Source organism: Perognathus longimembris, chromosome 8, assembly GCF_023159225.1.
Source record: "Perognathus longimembris pacificus isolate PPM17 chromosome 8, ASM2315922v1, whole genome shotgun sequence".
Classification (NCBI taxonomy): Eukaryota; Metazoa; Chordata; class Mammalia; order Rodentia; family Heteromyidae; genus Perognathus; species Perognathus longimembris.
The window spans coordinates 39,542,984-39,562,283 of NC_063168.1; the positions used below are offsets into that span (position 1 = coordinate 39,542,984).

Genomic DNA, 19,300 nt, shown 5'->3' on the forward strand with positions numbered 1-19,300 from the left:
ATAAAATGTTAAGTCCAGAGTATAGAGATCTTTTGAATATGTTAACTAGAATTCGTGCATGTCTTAAACTGACATAAGTATATATTCTAATCATTCAGAGTAGTTCAGTTCTGTTGTGCTCAGGATGTAATGCATGAGAAATTTGCTTCTTTTATAGAGTTTTCAACCTAGCAGAGACAGAGGTTGAAAAAAGTATTTTTAGAAATCTGTTATGTATAATTCATTGATTGTAGCATGTTCACAAAATTATGTCACCACCACTTATCTATCTCTCAAACATTTTTCACACGCTTGGATTTTTGGGTTCTGTAGATGGTTTTTATCAAGTTGAGTTTGTTCCCTTCTCTTCTTCATTGATGTTACGTTATCATGAAAGGGCAGTAGGTCTTATTCAAGACTTTTAATGCCTCTATGTGATAATCAAGTTTTTGGTCTATATTCTGAATGTTACAGGACTGGGTTTATTATTTTGTTGAGGATACTGTATCTATACTCTATAATTGATGAATATTAGAAACAGCAGGGTTTGAATGTATTTCTCAGATGGGATTATTTTTCCTTTTTTTATAAATCAGGTAATGAGTACATTGCTTTGGACAGTGTCACTCCTTCGCTTTCTTCTAGTTTTTTCCCTCTTGTCTCCCCACAAGTTGTATATATTTTTTTCAACATAGTGTCTAGTGAGTACCACTGCTGCATTTGTTTACCCTTTGTTCTTCCATTTCTGTGCCCAAATGGGATTTTAATAAAGTTTAATGTCCCCTCCTTCATCCAGCAATCCTGGATGAATTTAGTATTCTCAATATTTTTAGCCAAAAAATTTTAAGGAATCTAAATGGATTAGAAATACTGTTGACAGGCTGGGGATATGGCCTAGTGGCAAGAGTGCCTGCCTCGGATACACGAGGCCCTAGGTTCGATTCCCCAGCACCACATATACAGAAAACGGCCAGAAGCGGTGCTGTGGCTCAAGTGGCAGAGTGCTAGCCTTGAGCGGGAAGAAGCCAGGGACAGTGCTCAGGCCCTGAGTCCAAGGCCCAGGACTGGCAAAAAAAAAAAAAAAAAAAGAAATAGTGTTGACAAATATCAATTAAGACAACAACCTAGTTAGAAACTAGTATTTAGAAGCTAGTATTTTTTTCATCCTTGCAGCTTCAAAGACAACCTCCTTTTCAAAACAAGATTGAAATCTCTTTATACCTTTCACAATGGCTTTGGTAGCAGCCTGTCAGACTTTCCTATTCTAGAATATGTTCCTTCTGTCTTCTGTGTGACTATTCCCACCGAATTGGCTCATCTGTTACAATTCTTCCCTAATGCTCTCATGAGCAGCTGCACCACAGCATTCCTCCAGCTTATGTCAACTTGCCTATCATGGTATCTATTTTAAGGTAGTCTATATATTTTCATGCAACGTGTGTGGGCTTGTCTATATGATTTCTAGAGTTTTGCCACCTATTATTTTATTTGTTTTAAAAACTTTTATTTGTGCTGTTATTAGGGCCTGGATGCTGTCCCTTATTTTTTCACTCAAGGCTGCCACTTCCGGCTTTGGGGTGTATGACTTGGACATAAAAGTCCCATAGGCTTTCCTGCCCCAGAGCTGGCCTCCAACTGGAATCCGCAGCGCTCAGCCTCCTGAGTAGCTAGGATTACAGGTGTTAGCAACTGACATGGGAAATCTTTTTTTTTTTTTTTTTTTTTTGTCAGTCCTGGGTCTTGTACTCAGGGCCTGAGCACTGTCCCTGGCTTCTTTTTGCTCAAGGCTATCACTCTGCCACTTGAGCCACAGTGCCACTTCTGGCTGTTTTCTATATATGTAGTGCTGGGGAATCGAACCTAGGGCTTGATGGATACAAGGCAAGCAATCCTGCCATTAGGCCATATTCCCAGCCCAACATGGGAAATCTTAATTCAGTATTTCACTTAAGCCCAATGAGAGCATTCTTATTTTTACACACATTCTAGAGATAAAGTGTAGAGGGATGTAGTCACCTGCCGGAAGTTTCATACCTATTAACTTAAGAAGCTGTTGTGGAGTCTAGGTGATCCAACACCAATGCCTGATTTTTCTACAATGGTAGAAACTAGTTGTATACATTAAAAAAAATTAGGTGCTTTAGGCAGGGTTGTAATAAACAAGTTGGGAGAGGCTTGAAATCAGTGTGGATGCTTTCAAAATGAGCTCTAATCATAGGGAATGTTATATTCTCAAATGAGATATTTAACAGAATGAAATAAAATGTATTTGATTCCTTCTAGATAAAGTGCCATGTACTTAAAATGTCTCTTGTGATGCATTAGAGATTAACCCATGGCCTTGTTCATGCCAGGCACACACACAACCACTGAGGTGCTCAGAGTGTACACTGAAAGAAATGAAGGGAAATAATAACACCTTGCCTTTTATAGTTTTCATACATAATTTACTCTGTAAAAAGTACCCATGACAACTCTATGGCCTCCCTTATTGGGAATAATTAGTACAGGTTTAGGCAAGCCATAGCAGAGCATCACAAGGCCCAATAGCTATACACTTAGAAACAAATAAGAGGATGCTAAGTGAAATGAACTCCATGTTATGGAAACAAGTGATATATCACAGTTGTAACTACTTTCAACGTCCTATGTGTATGTGTAGTTTCTATTATTGATGATGTTTTGTATCACCTTCCTATGTTTGTACCTACACTATCTCTGTAATCTTATCTGAGTATATTGGAAACCGTGTTTACTGGTATTGGAAGTAGGAAATTCAAAGGGAATACCAAATTCGAGAGACACAGGGTAAAAAAAGAGAAATAACTACAAAAGCAATACTTGCAAAACTGTTTGGTGTAAGTGAACTGAACACCTGGGGGGGTAGGGAAAGGGGGGGAGGGAGGGGGGCATGAGGGACAAGGCAACAAACAGTACAAGAAATGTATCCAATGCCCAACGTATGATACTGTAACCTCTCTGTACGTCAGTTTGATAATAAAAATTTGAGAAAAAAAAAAAAGTACCCATGACAATAGAGGAAAGTTGGGTATACTTAGACCACCTAAGGATCAAAACCACAGCAGCCCTTAAAAATACGGGCTTCTTGCTGGGCAACCAACTCATGTCTGTAATCCTAGCTGTTCAGGAGTCTGGTCTGGAGGACTGTGATTTGAAGCCAGAGCAGGCTGAAAAGTCTGTGAGACTTATCTCCAAAATGGCCGGCAAAAAACAGGGCTGAAAGTGTGACTCTGGTGGTAAAGTACCTGCCAACCAAGCAAACTAAGCAAATACTAAGTCCCAAGTTCAAACCCTGGTACTTACAAAAAGGGGCGGGGCTTTTATGTTATCTCCTTTATCTTATATAAGAGCATGTAAAAAATTTAGAAATTCCTCACAATTAGGCCCAATCCAGAAAGAGATGAATTTCTCCCACCTCTCTACCCTCCACACCCCACCAAGGCTTTACCACTTCAACCACAGTGCCACTTCCACACTTCCAGGTTTTTTGTTTTTTGAGTACTTTATTGGAGCTAAGAGTCTCATGGATTTTCCTGCACAGGCTGGCTTCAAACCATGATCCTCGGATGTCAGCCTCCTCAGCCTGGCAGAGATGAATTCTGTCTAGCCTGACAAAGAGCCCTTTGGCACATTGTGTACTTCTCCTTGGGTTGGACATAACCTGATCTTAAGACCCTAGGCCTATGGTTATTTGATCTTACCATGGCTCTGAGACTATGGGCCAAGAGCTGACTTGCTAGGTTAGATTTTTGACTTCTTACTATTAATAACTATTGTATAACAGTCTGCAGATGTAGTTTTCCACTAAGTTTTTATGGCGTTTAATTTTTTTCCTTGTGGAGTACAGTAGATTTTCATCTATGCCAGTGCTGTTTTCCCTATCTTTTGCTATGTAAGGAACTGTGTCAGTGATAGACTAAATAGCATTTTAAATTTCTTAGCATCTAAAAGCAAAACTGTACACCTCAGGTGTATAATTTTAAAATAAAATTTCAGTCTCAACATTGTCGAATTAGTGATTTTCTGTACTTTTTGTCTCATTGAGGTATCTCATTGTAGTATTTACTAAAGCATTTCCTATAATTTGAATATATATCATGCATTAGTTATGTGAAGAAGAAAACCCTCCCAATGATTTTAATGTTTTTATTTTGGATTGCAAGTCTGCCAAACCTGTAGAAAATTGCTTGGACTCAGACCTGTAGTCCTACCTACTCAGGAGGCTGAAATCTGAGGATCATGGTTTGAAGCCAGCCTGAGCAGGAAAGTCCATGAGACTCTTAGCTCCAGTAAACTAAGCAAGCAGAAAATGTTGAGTGTGGCCCTGCGGCTCAAGTGGTAGAGTGCTAGCCTTGAGTACAAAGAGGCTTAGGGACAGAGCCGAGGCCTAGAGTTCAAGCCCCAGGACCACCTTTTAAAAAAAGACAGTGTATAGTAAAAAGTACAAACAGGTGTAGGTATTACATATACTAGGTTTAAAATGTATCTTAAAAGTCTTTCATATTTTAGATGTGAGTTTGATGTCTGGTGGTCTTTTTGACTTCTATAGTAGAGCCACTGAAAACATGCCAATTCTGACTAGATTAAAATAATGTTCTAATTCAGATTTTTTTTTTTAAATTTAGTTGTTGACCTCCTCTACTGGAGAGATATTAAGAAGACTGGAGTGGTGTTTGGTGCCAGCTTATTCCTGCTGCTTTCACTGACAGTATTCAGCATTGTGAGTGTAACGGCCTACATTGCCTTGGCCCTACTCTCCGTGACTATCAGCTTCAGAACGTACAAGGGTGTGATCCAGGCTATCCAGAAGTCAGATGAAGGCCACCCGTTCAGGTGAGATGTCTGGAAAAGCAAGGCATACACTGGCAGTAGTGTAAACAGAAATAACACTGCAGAATTACAGTCACGTGTTTACTTGTAAAAAGTTGTGCCTTAAGTATGACTTTTGAGATTTCCTATATGAAAGGCTTATGTTGGTAAAGAGTGAGTTTATATATCACGAGTGTAAACTCTGTTCTTAGGTCATCTAATATTACTTTAATTGTTGTTTATCTTTTAGCATGTTTGTTACTGGTAGGTATTATATTTCCTTATTGCTTACTTTTTCTGCATTGGTAATGTTCAATACTAGTTGATATGGTAACTTTGTTTCTAGTCGTATCTTTACCATTCATGGCTGTGTCTTTTCTTATCACCCCTTCTCTTTGCAGTTTCTTCTCATTTCCCAGCGTATTGTTTTATAAATTTTATTTTTTTATTAGTTTTAGAGGGCTTCGTTTCTCTTATATCACCTCGCCTCGCAATTATTATTGTCCTCTTTTTTACAAGAACACCCTACCATTATATTTATAGTTGCTATTGGAACCCAAGCTTGAATCTTCTGTTCTCATGTTGTACTCGACATTTCTTTCCATTTTTTGAGATAGTTTATACACTATATATAAAACTCAGTGTTTTAAAAAAAAATATGTATTCAGAGTTGTGCAGCCATACATCTCATTCCAGGACATTTCATACCAAAAGAACCTCCATGCTTATTAATAGTTACTCCTTACTCAGGTTCTGCTATTAATTCATGTAATTTAAGTGATTTTCTTCAAACATGTTTATACATCTATCAATAATACCACTGTCTATTTGTTTTCATCTTATGTAAAGATCACTACATTATTTCCCACCGTTCCTTCAGTCTCAATCAGGGATCTATTTATAAGCTGTAGCCATGGCCAAATCCAATATGTTACCTGATGAGTAAATAAAATTTTACTGGAATACTACAATGCTTTTTTTTTTTTTTTTTTTTTTTTAGCAGCTTTCATACTATAATAGAAGAGTTTAGCTGTGCCAGAGAGTAGTAAGGATTTCAAAGCTGAAGTACAGAAAAAGTCTGCCTGTCCCCGGTTGGACTCTACCTCTTAGCAGATTGATTTCTGGTTGCCTCATTGCTTCAGTCTTTGTAGACATTGGTAAATTAATTAATTAATTAATTTATTTATTTTTGTTGTTGGTTGTAGGGATTGAACTCTGGACCTGGGCAATGTCCCTAAGCTCTTCAGCTCAAGGCTAGTGCTCTACGACTTGAGCCATAGCACCACTTCCAGTTTTCTGGTGGTTAATAGGAGATGAGTCTCACAGACTTTTCCTGCCCCAGATCCTCAGATCTCAGTCTCCTGAGTGGCTAGGATTCCAGGTGCAATCTACCGGCACCAGCGATAAATTAATTTTTCTAAACTACCCCTTTCATCATATTTAGACACAGGATCTCTCTGTTAATAATCAGGTGGAGTTCAAATGTTTTTGTCTTGGGTTTTTGTCCCTCTTTGCATGCTGTCAAGCTTAACTCTCCAGACGCGCACATATATATATATACACACACACACACACACACACACACACACACATATATACATACATACATACATACATACATACATACATACATACATACAGGGTCTGGGGCTTGATTTGAAGCTTTAACTCTTTAAAGAGGCTTCCCCAACACTGACCCCAAATGACCTGAGAGGTTCTTTCCTTTTGTAACTATGGCTTTGACATGTTCTCTGATTGCTTTGTATATGAACATCATTTTTCTTCAAATGGATTATAAGCATTTAAAGATTACTTTGGGGGCTGGGAATATGGCCTAGTGGCAAGAGCACTTGTCTCGTATACATGAAGCCCTGGGTTCGATTCCCTAGCACTACATATATAGAAAACGGCCAGAAGTGGCGCTGTGGCTCAAGTGGCAGAGTGCTAGCCTTGAGCAAAAGGAAGCCAGGGACAGTGCTGAGGCCCTGAGTTCAAGCCCCAGGACTAGCCACCAAAAAAAAAAAGATTACTTTGGCAAGGCAGAGGTCTCTTCTAGTAAATGTTATCTATCTATGGATAAACATAAATTGATATTCAAACTTTGAATAGGAAGTGTCTTGCTGGATGATTTGTTTTATTCTGGCTTATTCTAATTGACAGAGTAGTAATATTACAAGTTTTGGGAGAAAGATCCACCATTTATTTGAATGGCTCCTGATGCCAGTTTTTAATAAATAAAGTGATATCCATAATCTACGAAGCTAGTAGTAGATAACCTAACCTTAGTGATGAGAAGAGAGCATTGTGGATTGCGGAAACAGCCCAGGAGGCAATGAAATAAAAAAATGGTTGGTAAATAACTCATTTCTGGCTGCAATATAAGGAGTAAGGGGAAGAAAGGTTAGGAAGGCTTAAGGGGACTTTCTGGTTGAGAAATGGAACCATAGAATCATAGAATGTTTGAACCTGAAGTTTTTAAGAAGGTCTGTTTTTCTGATGTATAAACTTACTTAGCTAAGTAGTAAGTCTCCAAAGTTTTCCTTGAGTTTAACCTAGACAGCACCATCTGGGAGAGCTCAAGTAAGCCTGGTGTGGCTTAAGGCTGAAGACAGATCAGTAACTGATTTGGCTATCAATAGAATATTCCAGTTTGTGAGTAATAAACACAAATTAGAGTGGTGGCACTGTGACTAAAAACAAGGAGACATATTTGGGACATATTACATAGAGAAAACTATGGGTTATGGAGTTGTCTTAGAGGACTGTTATTTCCAGTGTAAGCAACTTTTTGTAAATGTGGGAAAACGATGAGGGAGTGGGTATAGAAGAACTTCCAACAGACCTGATATACTTCCACTTTCTAAGATAAAATGGCTTGTTTGAAACAGTAATGAAAATAGTTCCTTGCATGCCTGTAGCATGCCCCTCTTACTATTACCTCCTTCTATTTAATAGTTCCAGCTACCTCAGTATAAATTAGAGCATCTAAGTAGACACTAAATAGTCTCTGTTATCAGGATTGCCTCTGTATATTTAGCACCCAACTTATAGTCTGATATTTAATATTTGAGGGCAGTTTCCTATAAAAAAAAAACATTAGGCTAAGAGACTGTAGGCTTTGGAAGTGATTAGAATCTTTGGTAAGGAAGCTTGATTAGACAACATAGTATTTAACTTAAAGAAAAAGAAACATAATCATAAGCACTTTATTCAGTGAATCCCCATGGTAGCATCCATGCTACCATGAGAGGAAACTGAGGCTCTTGGAGGCATGACTAAATAACTGTAAACACAACCAAGTAAGAGGCACAGAGCCCAAGCTTAGGTGGATCAAGCTGCAAAGCATGTTCTCTCTCTCTCTCTCTCTCTCTCTCTCTCTCTCTCTCTCTCTCTCTCTCTCTCTCTCTCTCTCTCCCTCTCCTCTCCCTCTCCCTCTCCCTCTCCCTCTCCCTCTCCCTCTCCCTCTCCCTCTCCCTCTCCCTCTCCCTCTCCCTCTCCCTCTCCCTCTCCCTCCTGGGGCTTGCACTCAGGGCCTGAGCACTGTCCCTGGCTTCTTTTTGCTCAAGGCTAGCACTCTGCCACTTGAGCCACAGAGCCACTTCTGGCCATTTTTCTATATATGTGGTGCTGAGGAATCGAACCCAGGGCTTCATGTATGGGAGGTAAGCACTCTTGCCACAGGCCATATTCCCAGCCCTGTGCTTTCTTTTTCCTTTCCCTCCCTCCCTCCCTCCCCTCATTTTTCATGCTCTCACTTGATTTCTCTGCTCAAGGCTGGCACTCTACCACTTTCTACTTTTTGGTGGTTAGTTGGAGAGAAGAGTCTCATGGACTTTTCTATTTGGTCTAGCTTCAAACCATGAGCCTCATGGTTACAGGCAAGAGCCACTAGCACCAGGCAGTATATGTTTTTTTGCTTGCCACCTGATGGTGCATACCAATGAAATTAGTCTTGGTGAGTTTTTATATTTTGCTTTATACAGAGACACTAGGTTTATATTAAAAGTAGGCTATTTTTATAAATCTCATAGATAAATGGTTACTAATGGACATTTGGGGATAAGTCAGTGAGAAATAGGTGTTTTGTTTTCCAGGGCATATTTGGAATCTGAAGTTGCTATATCTGAGGAATTGATTCAGAAATACAGCAATTCTGCTCTTGGCCATGTGAACTGCACAATAAAAGAACTCAGGCGCCTCTTCTTAGTTGACGATCTAGTTGACTCTCTGAAGGTAAGTTTGTGTTTCCTTTTTCTGGACATACACCAAATTTAATGTCAAAAGACCTAAGAATATAACATTCTGTTTTTCTGTATTCAAGTAAATGATAAGGATGTAATGAAATCACATTACTGTACACTTATGTTTTAAAAGTCAGTATCTAATAATATATTTTGGAAGAAAGTGCCATTCCTAATTTAATTCATACTTTCAGAAATTATACAATTAAAGGGAATTTTGGCTGTAAGAGTAAACATTATCTAGTGCTTCTAATACTGCATGTGATTTGTTCTGCCTGACCTTGTTTTTTTTTTGCCAGTCCTGGGGCTTGGCTCCCTGAGCTTCTTTTGCTCAAGGCTAGCACTCCACTTCTTGAGCCACTTCTGTCCTTTTCTGTTTATGTGGTGCTGAGGAATCAAACCCAGGGCTTTGTGCATGCTAGACAAGCACTCTACTGCTAAGCCACATTCCCAGCCCAGTGTTATAGAGTCCAGTTCTCAATTTCTTGGTTCTTGTGTGATTCATACACATATAATGATTCTACATCTTGGATTTTTTTCCTTGTATGTATTCTGGAAAATTTTTAATTTTTTTTTGAAATAACTAATCTTTGTTTGGCATATGTAGAAACTTTTCTTTAGTTTTTGTGTCCTGCCATATAGAATCTAACCTTGCAAGGAAACTACCTAAGTTCTGGTTGACTGGACATAAGTACTAGTTCTCATGTAATTTGAGCTCCAAACTCTGGAACCATGCTGCTTTTTCTTCACATAGAATTTGTAATTCGTGCTATGTGTGCTATTACTTATGACTCTGCTTAACACACATTTATTCCTTTCCAGTCTAAATCTGAGGGGAGAGCGTGGTGGAAATTTCTTTTTCCCAAGAGAAATGCTTTAGTTGGCAATTAATGATGCAAGCCATGGTTATTGTACCAACAAGAAAGATGATTCCTGAATGATCAGTATAGATTCCAGTATGTAAAATGTATTTTAAAAACTATTTTGGCCTTTATAAGCTAGCAGATGTACATCATTTTCAACCATATGCTTTAATAGATATTATTATCAAGGCTAAATAAAACTTAATTTCTTTTGTCACATACTGTCTTCAGAGTTACGTTGTTTAGCATGTTGAATTAGTTTTGAGAGAGAATAAATATAACATTTTGAAGTTCAGTGCAATGGATATAATTAAGTGTATAGCCAGGAAGAAACCAGTGATGGTTCTCTGAAGTAATATTTGATACCTATACAGCTTGAAGAACTTGGGTGAAAAATCATTGAGAAGGAGGTACCAGTGTAGTTTGAGGTGGGGATTATGGATAGGAACAGATTGAAAAAGGCATACTACCAGGTTTGGAATGTGGCTTAGCAGTAGAGTGTTTGCCTAGCATGCATGAAGCCCTGGGTTCAATTCCTCAGCACCACATAAACAGGAAAAGCTGGAAGAGGCGCTGTGGCTCTAGTGGTAGAGTACTAGCCTTGAGCAAAAAGAAGCCAGGGATGGTAGTGCTCAGGCCTTGAGTCCAAGCCCCAGGAGTTGCAAAGAAAAAAAGGTGTACTACCTACCAATAGTAATAGAACTTAAAACAATAAAAGGCCATCTCTGAATTTAGTAGTTTGAGAGAAATGACTGCCAACAAAGACATCATGGAGCATGACAGAGGCAAGCTACGATTGTCATCATCTGTATAGACTTAACACAAATACCTGTGCTGTCATCATCCTTTGTTTTTGGACAGTAGAGTAGTGAAGAAAGCTATATGTCTGTAATGTTTTCCTTTTTAAAAGCTAAGTAAAACAAATGGATTCTGAACAATTGGCTGTATTCCAGTTTTTGTAGGGTTGAGTATGAAGTTCCTACTTATCTTTAATCAAAAGAAAATTTACTTATTCTTTCAGAGGAAGTGAATGTCCTATGTAATATAGTTCTTTGTGTACACAAGGAGGTACTACAGTACTGTTTGTCTGACAAGAGAGAATGTTAAGGGAGGACCAGTTAGATACTTAGAAAACCTTAAGTCTGTTTTTTACAAAATACTTGAAAATAGAATGTGAGGTTCGCCTGGTTCACAATCCTGTTTTTCTTGTGGATTTTGGTGTCAGTACTTTGGCTTGAACTCAGGGCCTGATGCTGCTGACCCCGAGCTTTTCTGCTCAAGGCTACTGCTCTACCACTTGAGCCATAGCTCTTCATTTTTTTAAATTGCTAATTGGAGATAAGAGTCTCATACTTTCCTGCCTGGGCTGGATTTGAACTGCCATCCTCAGATCTCAGTCTCCTTAGTAGCTAGGATTATAGGCATAAGCCAGGGGTACCAGCTAATCCTGCTAATACCTACCTCCCTTTGTGCAAACCAAGCAGACTTTTTACCTGAGCTGACCTAAACATTCTTGGTTTTTTGTTTTTTTTAATTAATATGGGATAGGTGAGGACTTGTGTGTTTGAGGAAGAAAAATAGTTTGCTATTTTTTTTCTCCTTAAGGTTATCGATACTTCGCAAACAAGAGAAGAGAAAAACTTTTTTTCTCCCTTTTGTTGTGGCTTCGAAAATCTAGAGCTCAAGGAAAGCTGCGTGGTGATTTCTCTGATAATTTGTTTAGGGTCCCAAGTAAAAAACAACTGATTTATCAACTTAAGCATATAAAGTGACCCTGGCATTAGGTCTCAAAGTGTATTGAGACAGCAGAGTAAGGTAGGTTGTCTGTCTTTTTGTCTCCACGCAAAGGGAGTCACTAAAAAGTCCTAGGTGATTCGGGTGCACATTGACAGACATGAAGGGCTTCCTTGATGGACATTGTGATTCTGCTGTAGGAGAATTTACTTAAACTCTTTCCTGTTGGCATTGTATATTTGTGGCATATCTCGTTGTTTTCAACTGAGTTATACTCTGAATGCAGTATTCTTGCTTAAATATCTTAGTTAAAAAAGAACCTGGAAAATACCTACCCGCCTTGACTCATAAAAATTATTATTTTATGCCAGAGGTGAAGTTGAATGACTGTCATCTCAGTATTCAGAAGCCAAAGGAGGATCACAAGTTCGAGGCCAGCCTGGGCAACATAGTGAGACCCTGTGTAGGAAAAAAGTGATTGCTAAGAGTGTCAGTGCTTTTGACTTTCAGGCATGGCCATGCTAATCCAGCAGCTTTTGTTTAAGCGGAGAACATTTTTTTTAAAGCAAATGATTTTCTTTCTGGGAGTAGATTATATGTTATGTTTTGCTCTTTAGCTATAACAGTTGGTAGAAGAAATTATATTCTTGCCCTAAAGCAAGGAAACATTTTGTTTTATTCATTTATTTTATATTATTTTATGTTTTTTTGCATTCAGGCTATAAATTCGCCAATAAATAGACTTGAATGAGTTTGTGGTTTTGTTTAAATATAACTGGTTTATATTTATTTATTTATTGCCGGTTCTGGGGCTTGAACTATGGGCCCGAGCACTGTCCCTGGCTTCTTTTTGAGTTAATTTCTCTGGGATTATTACTTGGAAAATAGTCATTTTTTTAGAAATTACTGCTGTGAGCTGTGACATGCACCTAGATACTCATGAGGATGAGATAAAAAAGATCAAAATTCCAGATCAGCCTGGGCAAAGTCTGTGAGATTCCATCTCAGTGGAAAGAAGCTGGGCGTGGGGGCATATACCTGTCATCCTGGCCATGGCAGGAAATACAGGAGCAGCTGTGGTCCAGGTGCTTACCCAGGCAGGAAGTGAGGTCCTTTAAAAAAAAGTGCAAAAAAGGGCTGAGAAGCATGGCCGATCACCAGAGTGCCTGGCCCGAGTTCAAAGTCCTATCCTGTCCCCTCACTCCCTTACCTTCCAAAGTTAACTCTGAGTTAATATCCTTAACTCCCTATTTTAAAAGAAAACTTAGTGTAGACCTCCTGGCTCAGCTTTGGGGCTAGTCCAGGGAGGCTCCAAACTTTACTAGGTAGTTCCTGCCTTTTAAGCTCTTGGGCACGATGGTGCATGCTTATAGTCACACTTGTGTAAGAAAGAAAAGGAAGAGCTAAATTAAAAAAAGCTCAATACCCAGAAATGTTCCAGTAATTTTTTTACTAGAGACTAAGATCAGGTGTTTTCAGCAAAGAAAATACTATGTGTTTCTATAGTGTGGCTTTGTGTAAAGCTTGTGAAAAGTTATTTGTAAGAAAATTTCTAGCCATTGTTGCCTGTTAGACAAGTATACTGCTCTAGGATACCATCTTAAATTAGAAAAAAAAAAGGGGGGCGGGGAAAGACCTGAGTTCTAAAATAGCCGACACAAAATAACAGTAAGAGGTAGCCCTCAGGCTCTTATTAGCAGCTGTTAATGTACATGTTGACAGTTTCCTGTCAGGGTTCTTTTGGCTTGTAGGAAAATGAGAACGAATATGTAGAGTCAGTTAAAGTAATATTAAGGAGTCAAAATGTCAAAAAGAAAAAAATTTTTTTGGTCAGTTGTGGGGCTTGAACTGGGCCTGGGTGCTGTCCCGAGCTCAAGGGTAGCGCTCTATTACTTGAGCCACAGTGCCACTTCCCCAAAGAATTTTTAATATTAAGAAGCATCATATCCCTGCCCAGCTCAGGTGTGTGGCACCAGATAAATTCAATTCCCTACTCCATAGAGGGCAGACAGAAAAGACATGGTTCTGGCATCCTTCAGTATTTCTTGGGACTTCATTCGGTTTGGGCCTCTATCCTCAGGTCATTACTATCCAAAGGAGATATGAGCTTTGACTTCACAGTTCATACTCACTTAGCTATATTGTTAAGGAATATTGTTGTTTGAAGTGGTAGTCATTGACCTTTTCTTGTTGTTGTTGTTGTTGTTTTTTTTTGCCAGTCCTGGGGCTTGAACTCAGGGCCTGAGCACTGACCCTGGCTTCTTTTTGCTCTACCACTTGAGCCACAGCGCCACTTCTGGCTTTTTCCATATATGCGGTGCTGAGGAATTGAACCTAGGGCTTCATGTAGCAAGGTGAGCACTCTACCACCAGGCCATATTCCCAGCCCCTCATTAGCCTTTTCTTTGCTTCCTGTGTGTGCCTGCACATTTGTGACAGACTCCCAGCAATGATGGTTCCTCTGTTGGCGAGTGGAGCAGAACAGGTTCCGGGGTCAGATAAACCTGATATCACTGTGGCCTCTGCTTTAGTAACTTGCTAATAAATTGGTCTTGAGGAAGCTCTTATGTAGAGATAATGACAGTTTCTAATTATAGGGGTGCTTAGTTATAACATTTAAATGACCGATATGTTTTATGAAGCACAGCAACTGTCATTGTATTTTTTTTTAAGTTCCTCGCTCTTGTTATTCTGTAACACTTCCAGTAATAGTACAAGTGCCAGAGGGTGAAGTCTTCCTTCTTGTGCCCCTTGTCTTGTGTTGGTGTGCTCTTTGGAAACCCTTACCCTCACTCATACTTTTGCTTTGGGCCCACAAAGTGTCAAATCTTCTCCAAATGTAGCTATGATATTTAAAACTTGTGTGACAGCACATAAAAATGCAAGTTTCTAATTTCTTTCTAAAAATGGGAAAACTCGCAACATTGGCCTAGAATACTCACATTGCCAGTGTACAGAACTGGATTGTGGGTGCTGTGTTGAGAGAGAGCACTTGTGTCAGATTGCCTTGGGCCTCATCCAGCTCACCTAATGCATCTAGGCTACTTTCGTGGCCCCAGGAACCTTTGAAGTTGCTTTCTATTCTCTTGCCTCTGTGTAGCCAGGCTTTTAAGAAGAGTGTCCTTGAAGAGTCAAGTAGCTTTTGAACTCTGCTAGCCTGGTAATGGACTCTTGGATTGCTGTCTCTACAGATTTGAAGTGCTGCCTGGTCAGTGGCTGTCACAACCAAATTAGGACTTAGTTTTAGCTAATATGTGCTATTGTCTGAATTCTGTCAGAATATGAGTATCTGTTGCAAAAGCAGTTTCTTCTAAAGTGTGGAAGGTTGGCTCTTATGAACTGTGATACATGAAAGTAGACCTCTTGCTCTCTTATAAACTTGCTCAAGTGCATAAGTTATATTTAGTTTCTGTAACAGGAGTCTATGAAACTACATAAGAGGGGGATAAGACTCATAACAGATCTTCTAAACCTTAACCATCCATAACAGTGGCTATAAGGATAGGGTAGCATTTTTAAAATTCTTAATTTCAAGGGACAGATATTAATTGACAGATTGCCTGGCATTTTTCTAGTTTGAGTATTTACTCAATTCAGTTGAAGGGGTGGTAGTGTTGCTTACTCCTTACAGAACTGATAGTTGGTCATTTAGGTAGAAGTAATACCACATTAATGGTGGCATTGTTAGTAGGCTTGTTACATACTAAATAGATTCCAGTGATTGTTCCTGACAGGCTTTGAATTGGGAAGCAAAGTAATTGCTAACCATGATGGAAATTCAGACTGACTTTGTGCTTATACAATGAAGTCTTGACTATATCCATCCCCCCCCCCCCCGCCCCTTCATTCATCTACCCTTCTTTGGCCTACTTCCTCTTGCATGTACTCATTTCCTGGTGTTGGTTTTGTTGGGCTTTGACCTAATCTTTCTAAAAGAAAATTATTTGATCTCTCCATGGGGTTTATTATGCCTCAGTTAATTCATGTGTAACCACTTGCATACTACCTCAACTTGTTTACTTATAGATTTATAGACACATTTTATCTACCACAAATGAGGGAAACCATGCAACCTTTGTTTTTCTGGGTCTGGCTTACTTAATAAAATTTTTTCCAAGTCTTTCGATTTCCATACAAATGGTACAATACCACTTTCTGATAGATAATTAAAATTCCATTGTGTATATATAATGGTAACATTATCTCTCCCATAAGGTTGAGAGGATGTTATCTCTATATTTGTAAAGCACTGCTAGCATATACATATTTTAGTGTTTGTAAATAAAGAAGGCAGGAGCTAGAAGAATAATGAATGGTCAGTTTTATTAATAGGTATAAAAGTTTGAAAAATCCTTGACTGTAGCCTTTAAACATTCACTACTGGCCAGTGCAAGATCCTGAAAATGGCTAAAGGTAATGTCACATATAAAAAACACTTTTTTAGTACTTTAATTTTTTCATTTATATATTTATTTATTGCCAGTCATGGGGTTTAAATTCAGGGCCTGAGCACTTTCCCTAGCTTCTTTTTCCTCAAGGCTACTAGCACTCTACTACTTGAGCCATAGCGCCACTTCTGGCCTTTTCTATATATGTGGTGCTGAGGAATCGAACCTAGGGCTTCATGTATACAAGGCAAACACTCTTCCACTAGGCCATATTCCCAGCCCTAGTACTTTAATTTTAATAGTTAATTCTCATACCTTTTCAGTGATCCCACGTAAAAGCTAAATGGTGTTAGAGCTAGATGACTGCTAGAGCTCTAATAGGGGGTAAGATGTACCTTTGGCATGTTTTCTGATCTTCAAGCAAACGAATCAACTACCTTGAATGTCAAAGAAAATGGATTAAATCTACTGGTTTTGTTAGGATTCTGAATTGAGATAGTGATTTAGACCAAGTGAAATCTTACGTCTCTTTACTGGGTCTTCAAGAGTTATGTTTTTAGTAGATTGATATTCAGGAGTTTCCTTTTTTGGGAAAGCTTAATTAAGCTTAATTTGACTTGGATTTGATTATCGTAAACCATTGTTTGCTTACAGTTTGCAGTGTTGATGTGGGTGTTCACCTATGTTGGTGCCTTGTTCAATGGTCTGACACTACTGATTTTAGGTAAGTCTATAAAACCATTTGAATGAAAATAAAGATTATGTGTAAAGAGCTTCGAGATATTTTAGTGGAGACTATTCTTAGATTATGAGAAAAGTAGGTATAAATTTGAGGTTGCAATCTCTTTAAATAGCAAATACTTGATTTACTAATGTTCTAGTTTAGTTCCAGAATACTGTTCCACTTAATGGTGATAAACCATGGTAACCTGATAGCCCAATCATATATCTAATTGGGGATGCCTGTATTTAATAAAACATTTGGCATGTGATTTGAGGCTCATAGCTCCTATAGCTGTCAGTTCATTCATTCCTCTGAAGTCCCTCCACAGCTCATCCAGGACTTACATGTGCATATCTGCCTGGTTATCTTGAGTATTGCCAGTTTGATAGTTTAGTGCTTGTTTCCTTAATCCTACTGGTCTTTCTAAAAGCTGTGTATTTCTTTTCAGCTCTGATTTCACTCTTCAGCGTTCCTGTTATTTATGAACGACATCAGGTAATTCTTTAACTGACTTAAAAAGACAGCTCACTCAATGTTAGTTCCTCAAATCTTTTTTTTTTTTTTCCAATTATTTTTCTGTTTATGTGGTACTGAGGCAAGCACTCTACCACTAAGCTACATTCCTGGTCCTAGTTCCTCAAATCTTATCCATTTTTCTTTATCCATATTTCTAAGCCTTTACTTTGTTGGCATATAGCTGCTTATTAATAAGATCCTTTAGCTATAGTGATTTTCTAATAGCTCCCTTCTTTTCTCTTTTCAGGCACAGATAGATCATTATCTAGGACTTGCAAATAAGAATGTTAAGGATGCTATGGCTAAGTAAGTATAATGTACAACTTACTAAGGATGGGGTATGCTGGGTTTTGAGCTAGTATAGTGTTTTCACATTACAGGCATAACGAGTACCAAATTTCCATCAAGCCCTAAGGGTGACTTCGGAGTTGGCAAAATATTTTTCTCTTAAAATCCAGGCCATTATTTCAAAGTTTGCTGTAGTTAAGCAGAAGTAGCAACCTTGTAATCTGGCAGCTTTCGGACTTAATTTCTCGGGTGGTCTAAACAATATGCTAGTGTTCTTGAAAATGACATTATTTTCTTTCCTTCTCATTTGTAGAATCCAAGCAAAAATCCCTGGATTGAAGCGCAAAGCTGAATAAAAAGCCCCAGTCAACAGTAGGCCTTCATCTTTAAAGGGGATGTTCATTTGCTTACACAGGGGAGGGTCTTGGAAGGATGGAACCTTGGCATTGCAGTGCAGTATCACAGATCTTTATTTTTAGCAATGCACTGTTTGGGAAAAAGTTGTCTTGACTGCCATGTGTTCGTTCTAAATATTGTAAGCTGCCATGTATGGATTTCAATTGTAATTGTATTTGTTTCTCTTATTAAGGCTGGTGAAGAAAAAGTGATCTGAGAAAGCTGTATATTACGTTTTGTTGCAGGTAGTCTTGCTGTATTTTGGGACGGTGCAGAGAAGGCGGAGCTGGAAACAAAACCCTTTTCACAGTTTGTGCACTGTGTATGGTCTGTGTAGATTGATGCAGATTTTCTGAAATGCAATGTTTAGACGAGATCATACCATTAAAGCAGGAATGAAAAGGCCTGCCTTTCTGGTATGCTCTAGGTGTATTGTGAATTTTACTGTTATATGAATTGCCAATATAAGTAAATATAGATTATATATATCTATATCTATATATAGTGTTTCACAAAGCTTAGACCTTTACCTTCCCATTGCCCAACAGTGCTTGACATTTCAGTCATTGGTTATACATGTCTAGTTCCAAAGCTTGTAAGCTTGAAAAAGAAAATATATTTCTAGGAGCACTACCATCTGTTTTTTACATGAAACATTGCCACACACATAGAACTTCATTGCAAAGACTTAACAGTAGTTAATTTTGTCACAGACTGAAATCTATGGATTGAATCTTAATGCTTCCAAAAATGTTGTTTGCAAATATCAAACATTGTTATGCAAGAAGTCAAAATGAAGACTATACCTTTGTGGTTAAGCTGTACTGAACTAAATCTGTGGAATGCATTGTGATCTGTAAAAGCAAAGTATCAATAAAGCTTATAGACAAAATTATGTGGTATTTTGGCTTCGTGAAACTGCTGTAAACAAAAAATAAGGGGTAGGCTGTTTTAATCAGTGTTAATGTGTACTTTGAGAAAGGTTTTCAGCTCATAGAAATAAAGATCCAAGAACCTTTTTACATAATCAAATTTATTTGACACATACCAAAATGTTTTTAATTTTTTTATACTTGGATGAATGAAAATAAATTCATGCACCAATATTTTAACATATAGTAGAATATAGTGCAGGATTTATTAACATACATAAAATTAAAATTATGCCATATAAATGTTTACGAACAAGTCTTGACACACAGACACTATTGCTCCTTAAATATACTTGTACATATATATCATTGATTCATTGTTCATCCACATGGTTATTTTAATGCAAGATCTCGTCAGTAGGAAAAGGTCAGTAGTACAATAGAGGCAGACATGGTTATCACTTGGCAT

The 19,300-nt window shown here is 38.3% G+C and overlaps 1 protein-coding gene across 4 annotated transcripts in view; it reads left to right on the top strand.

Moving 5' to 3' along the window:
* The window catches only part of Rtn4 (reticulon 4), a 59,971-nt gene extending 41,120 nt beyond the window's left edge, over positions 1-18,851 (top strand). For 3 of the 4 annotated variants that reach the window (XM_048352927.1, XM_048352924.1, XM_048352926.1), the window contains 7 exons: positions 4,626-4,833; positions 8,904-9,042; positions 16,690-16,759; positions 17,208-17,254; positions 17,523-17,581; positions 17,877-17,935; positions 18,205-18,851. In XM_048352927.1, the coding sequence (XP_048208884.1) occupies positions 4,626-4,833; positions 8,904-9,042; positions 16,690-16,759; positions 17,208-17,254; positions 17,523-17,581; positions 17,877-17,919 (566 nt within the window). In that variant the 3' untranslated portion in view covers positions 17,920-17,935; positions 18,205-18,851. Of the gene's footprint in view, positions 1-4,625; positions 4,834-8,903; positions 9,043-16,689; positions 16,760-17,207; positions 17,255-17,522; positions 17,582-17,876 lie in introns of all 4 variants that reach the window. The other variant, XM_048352925.1, reaches the window with a different exon arrangement.
* Positions 18,852-19,300: the final 449 nt, after the last annotated feature.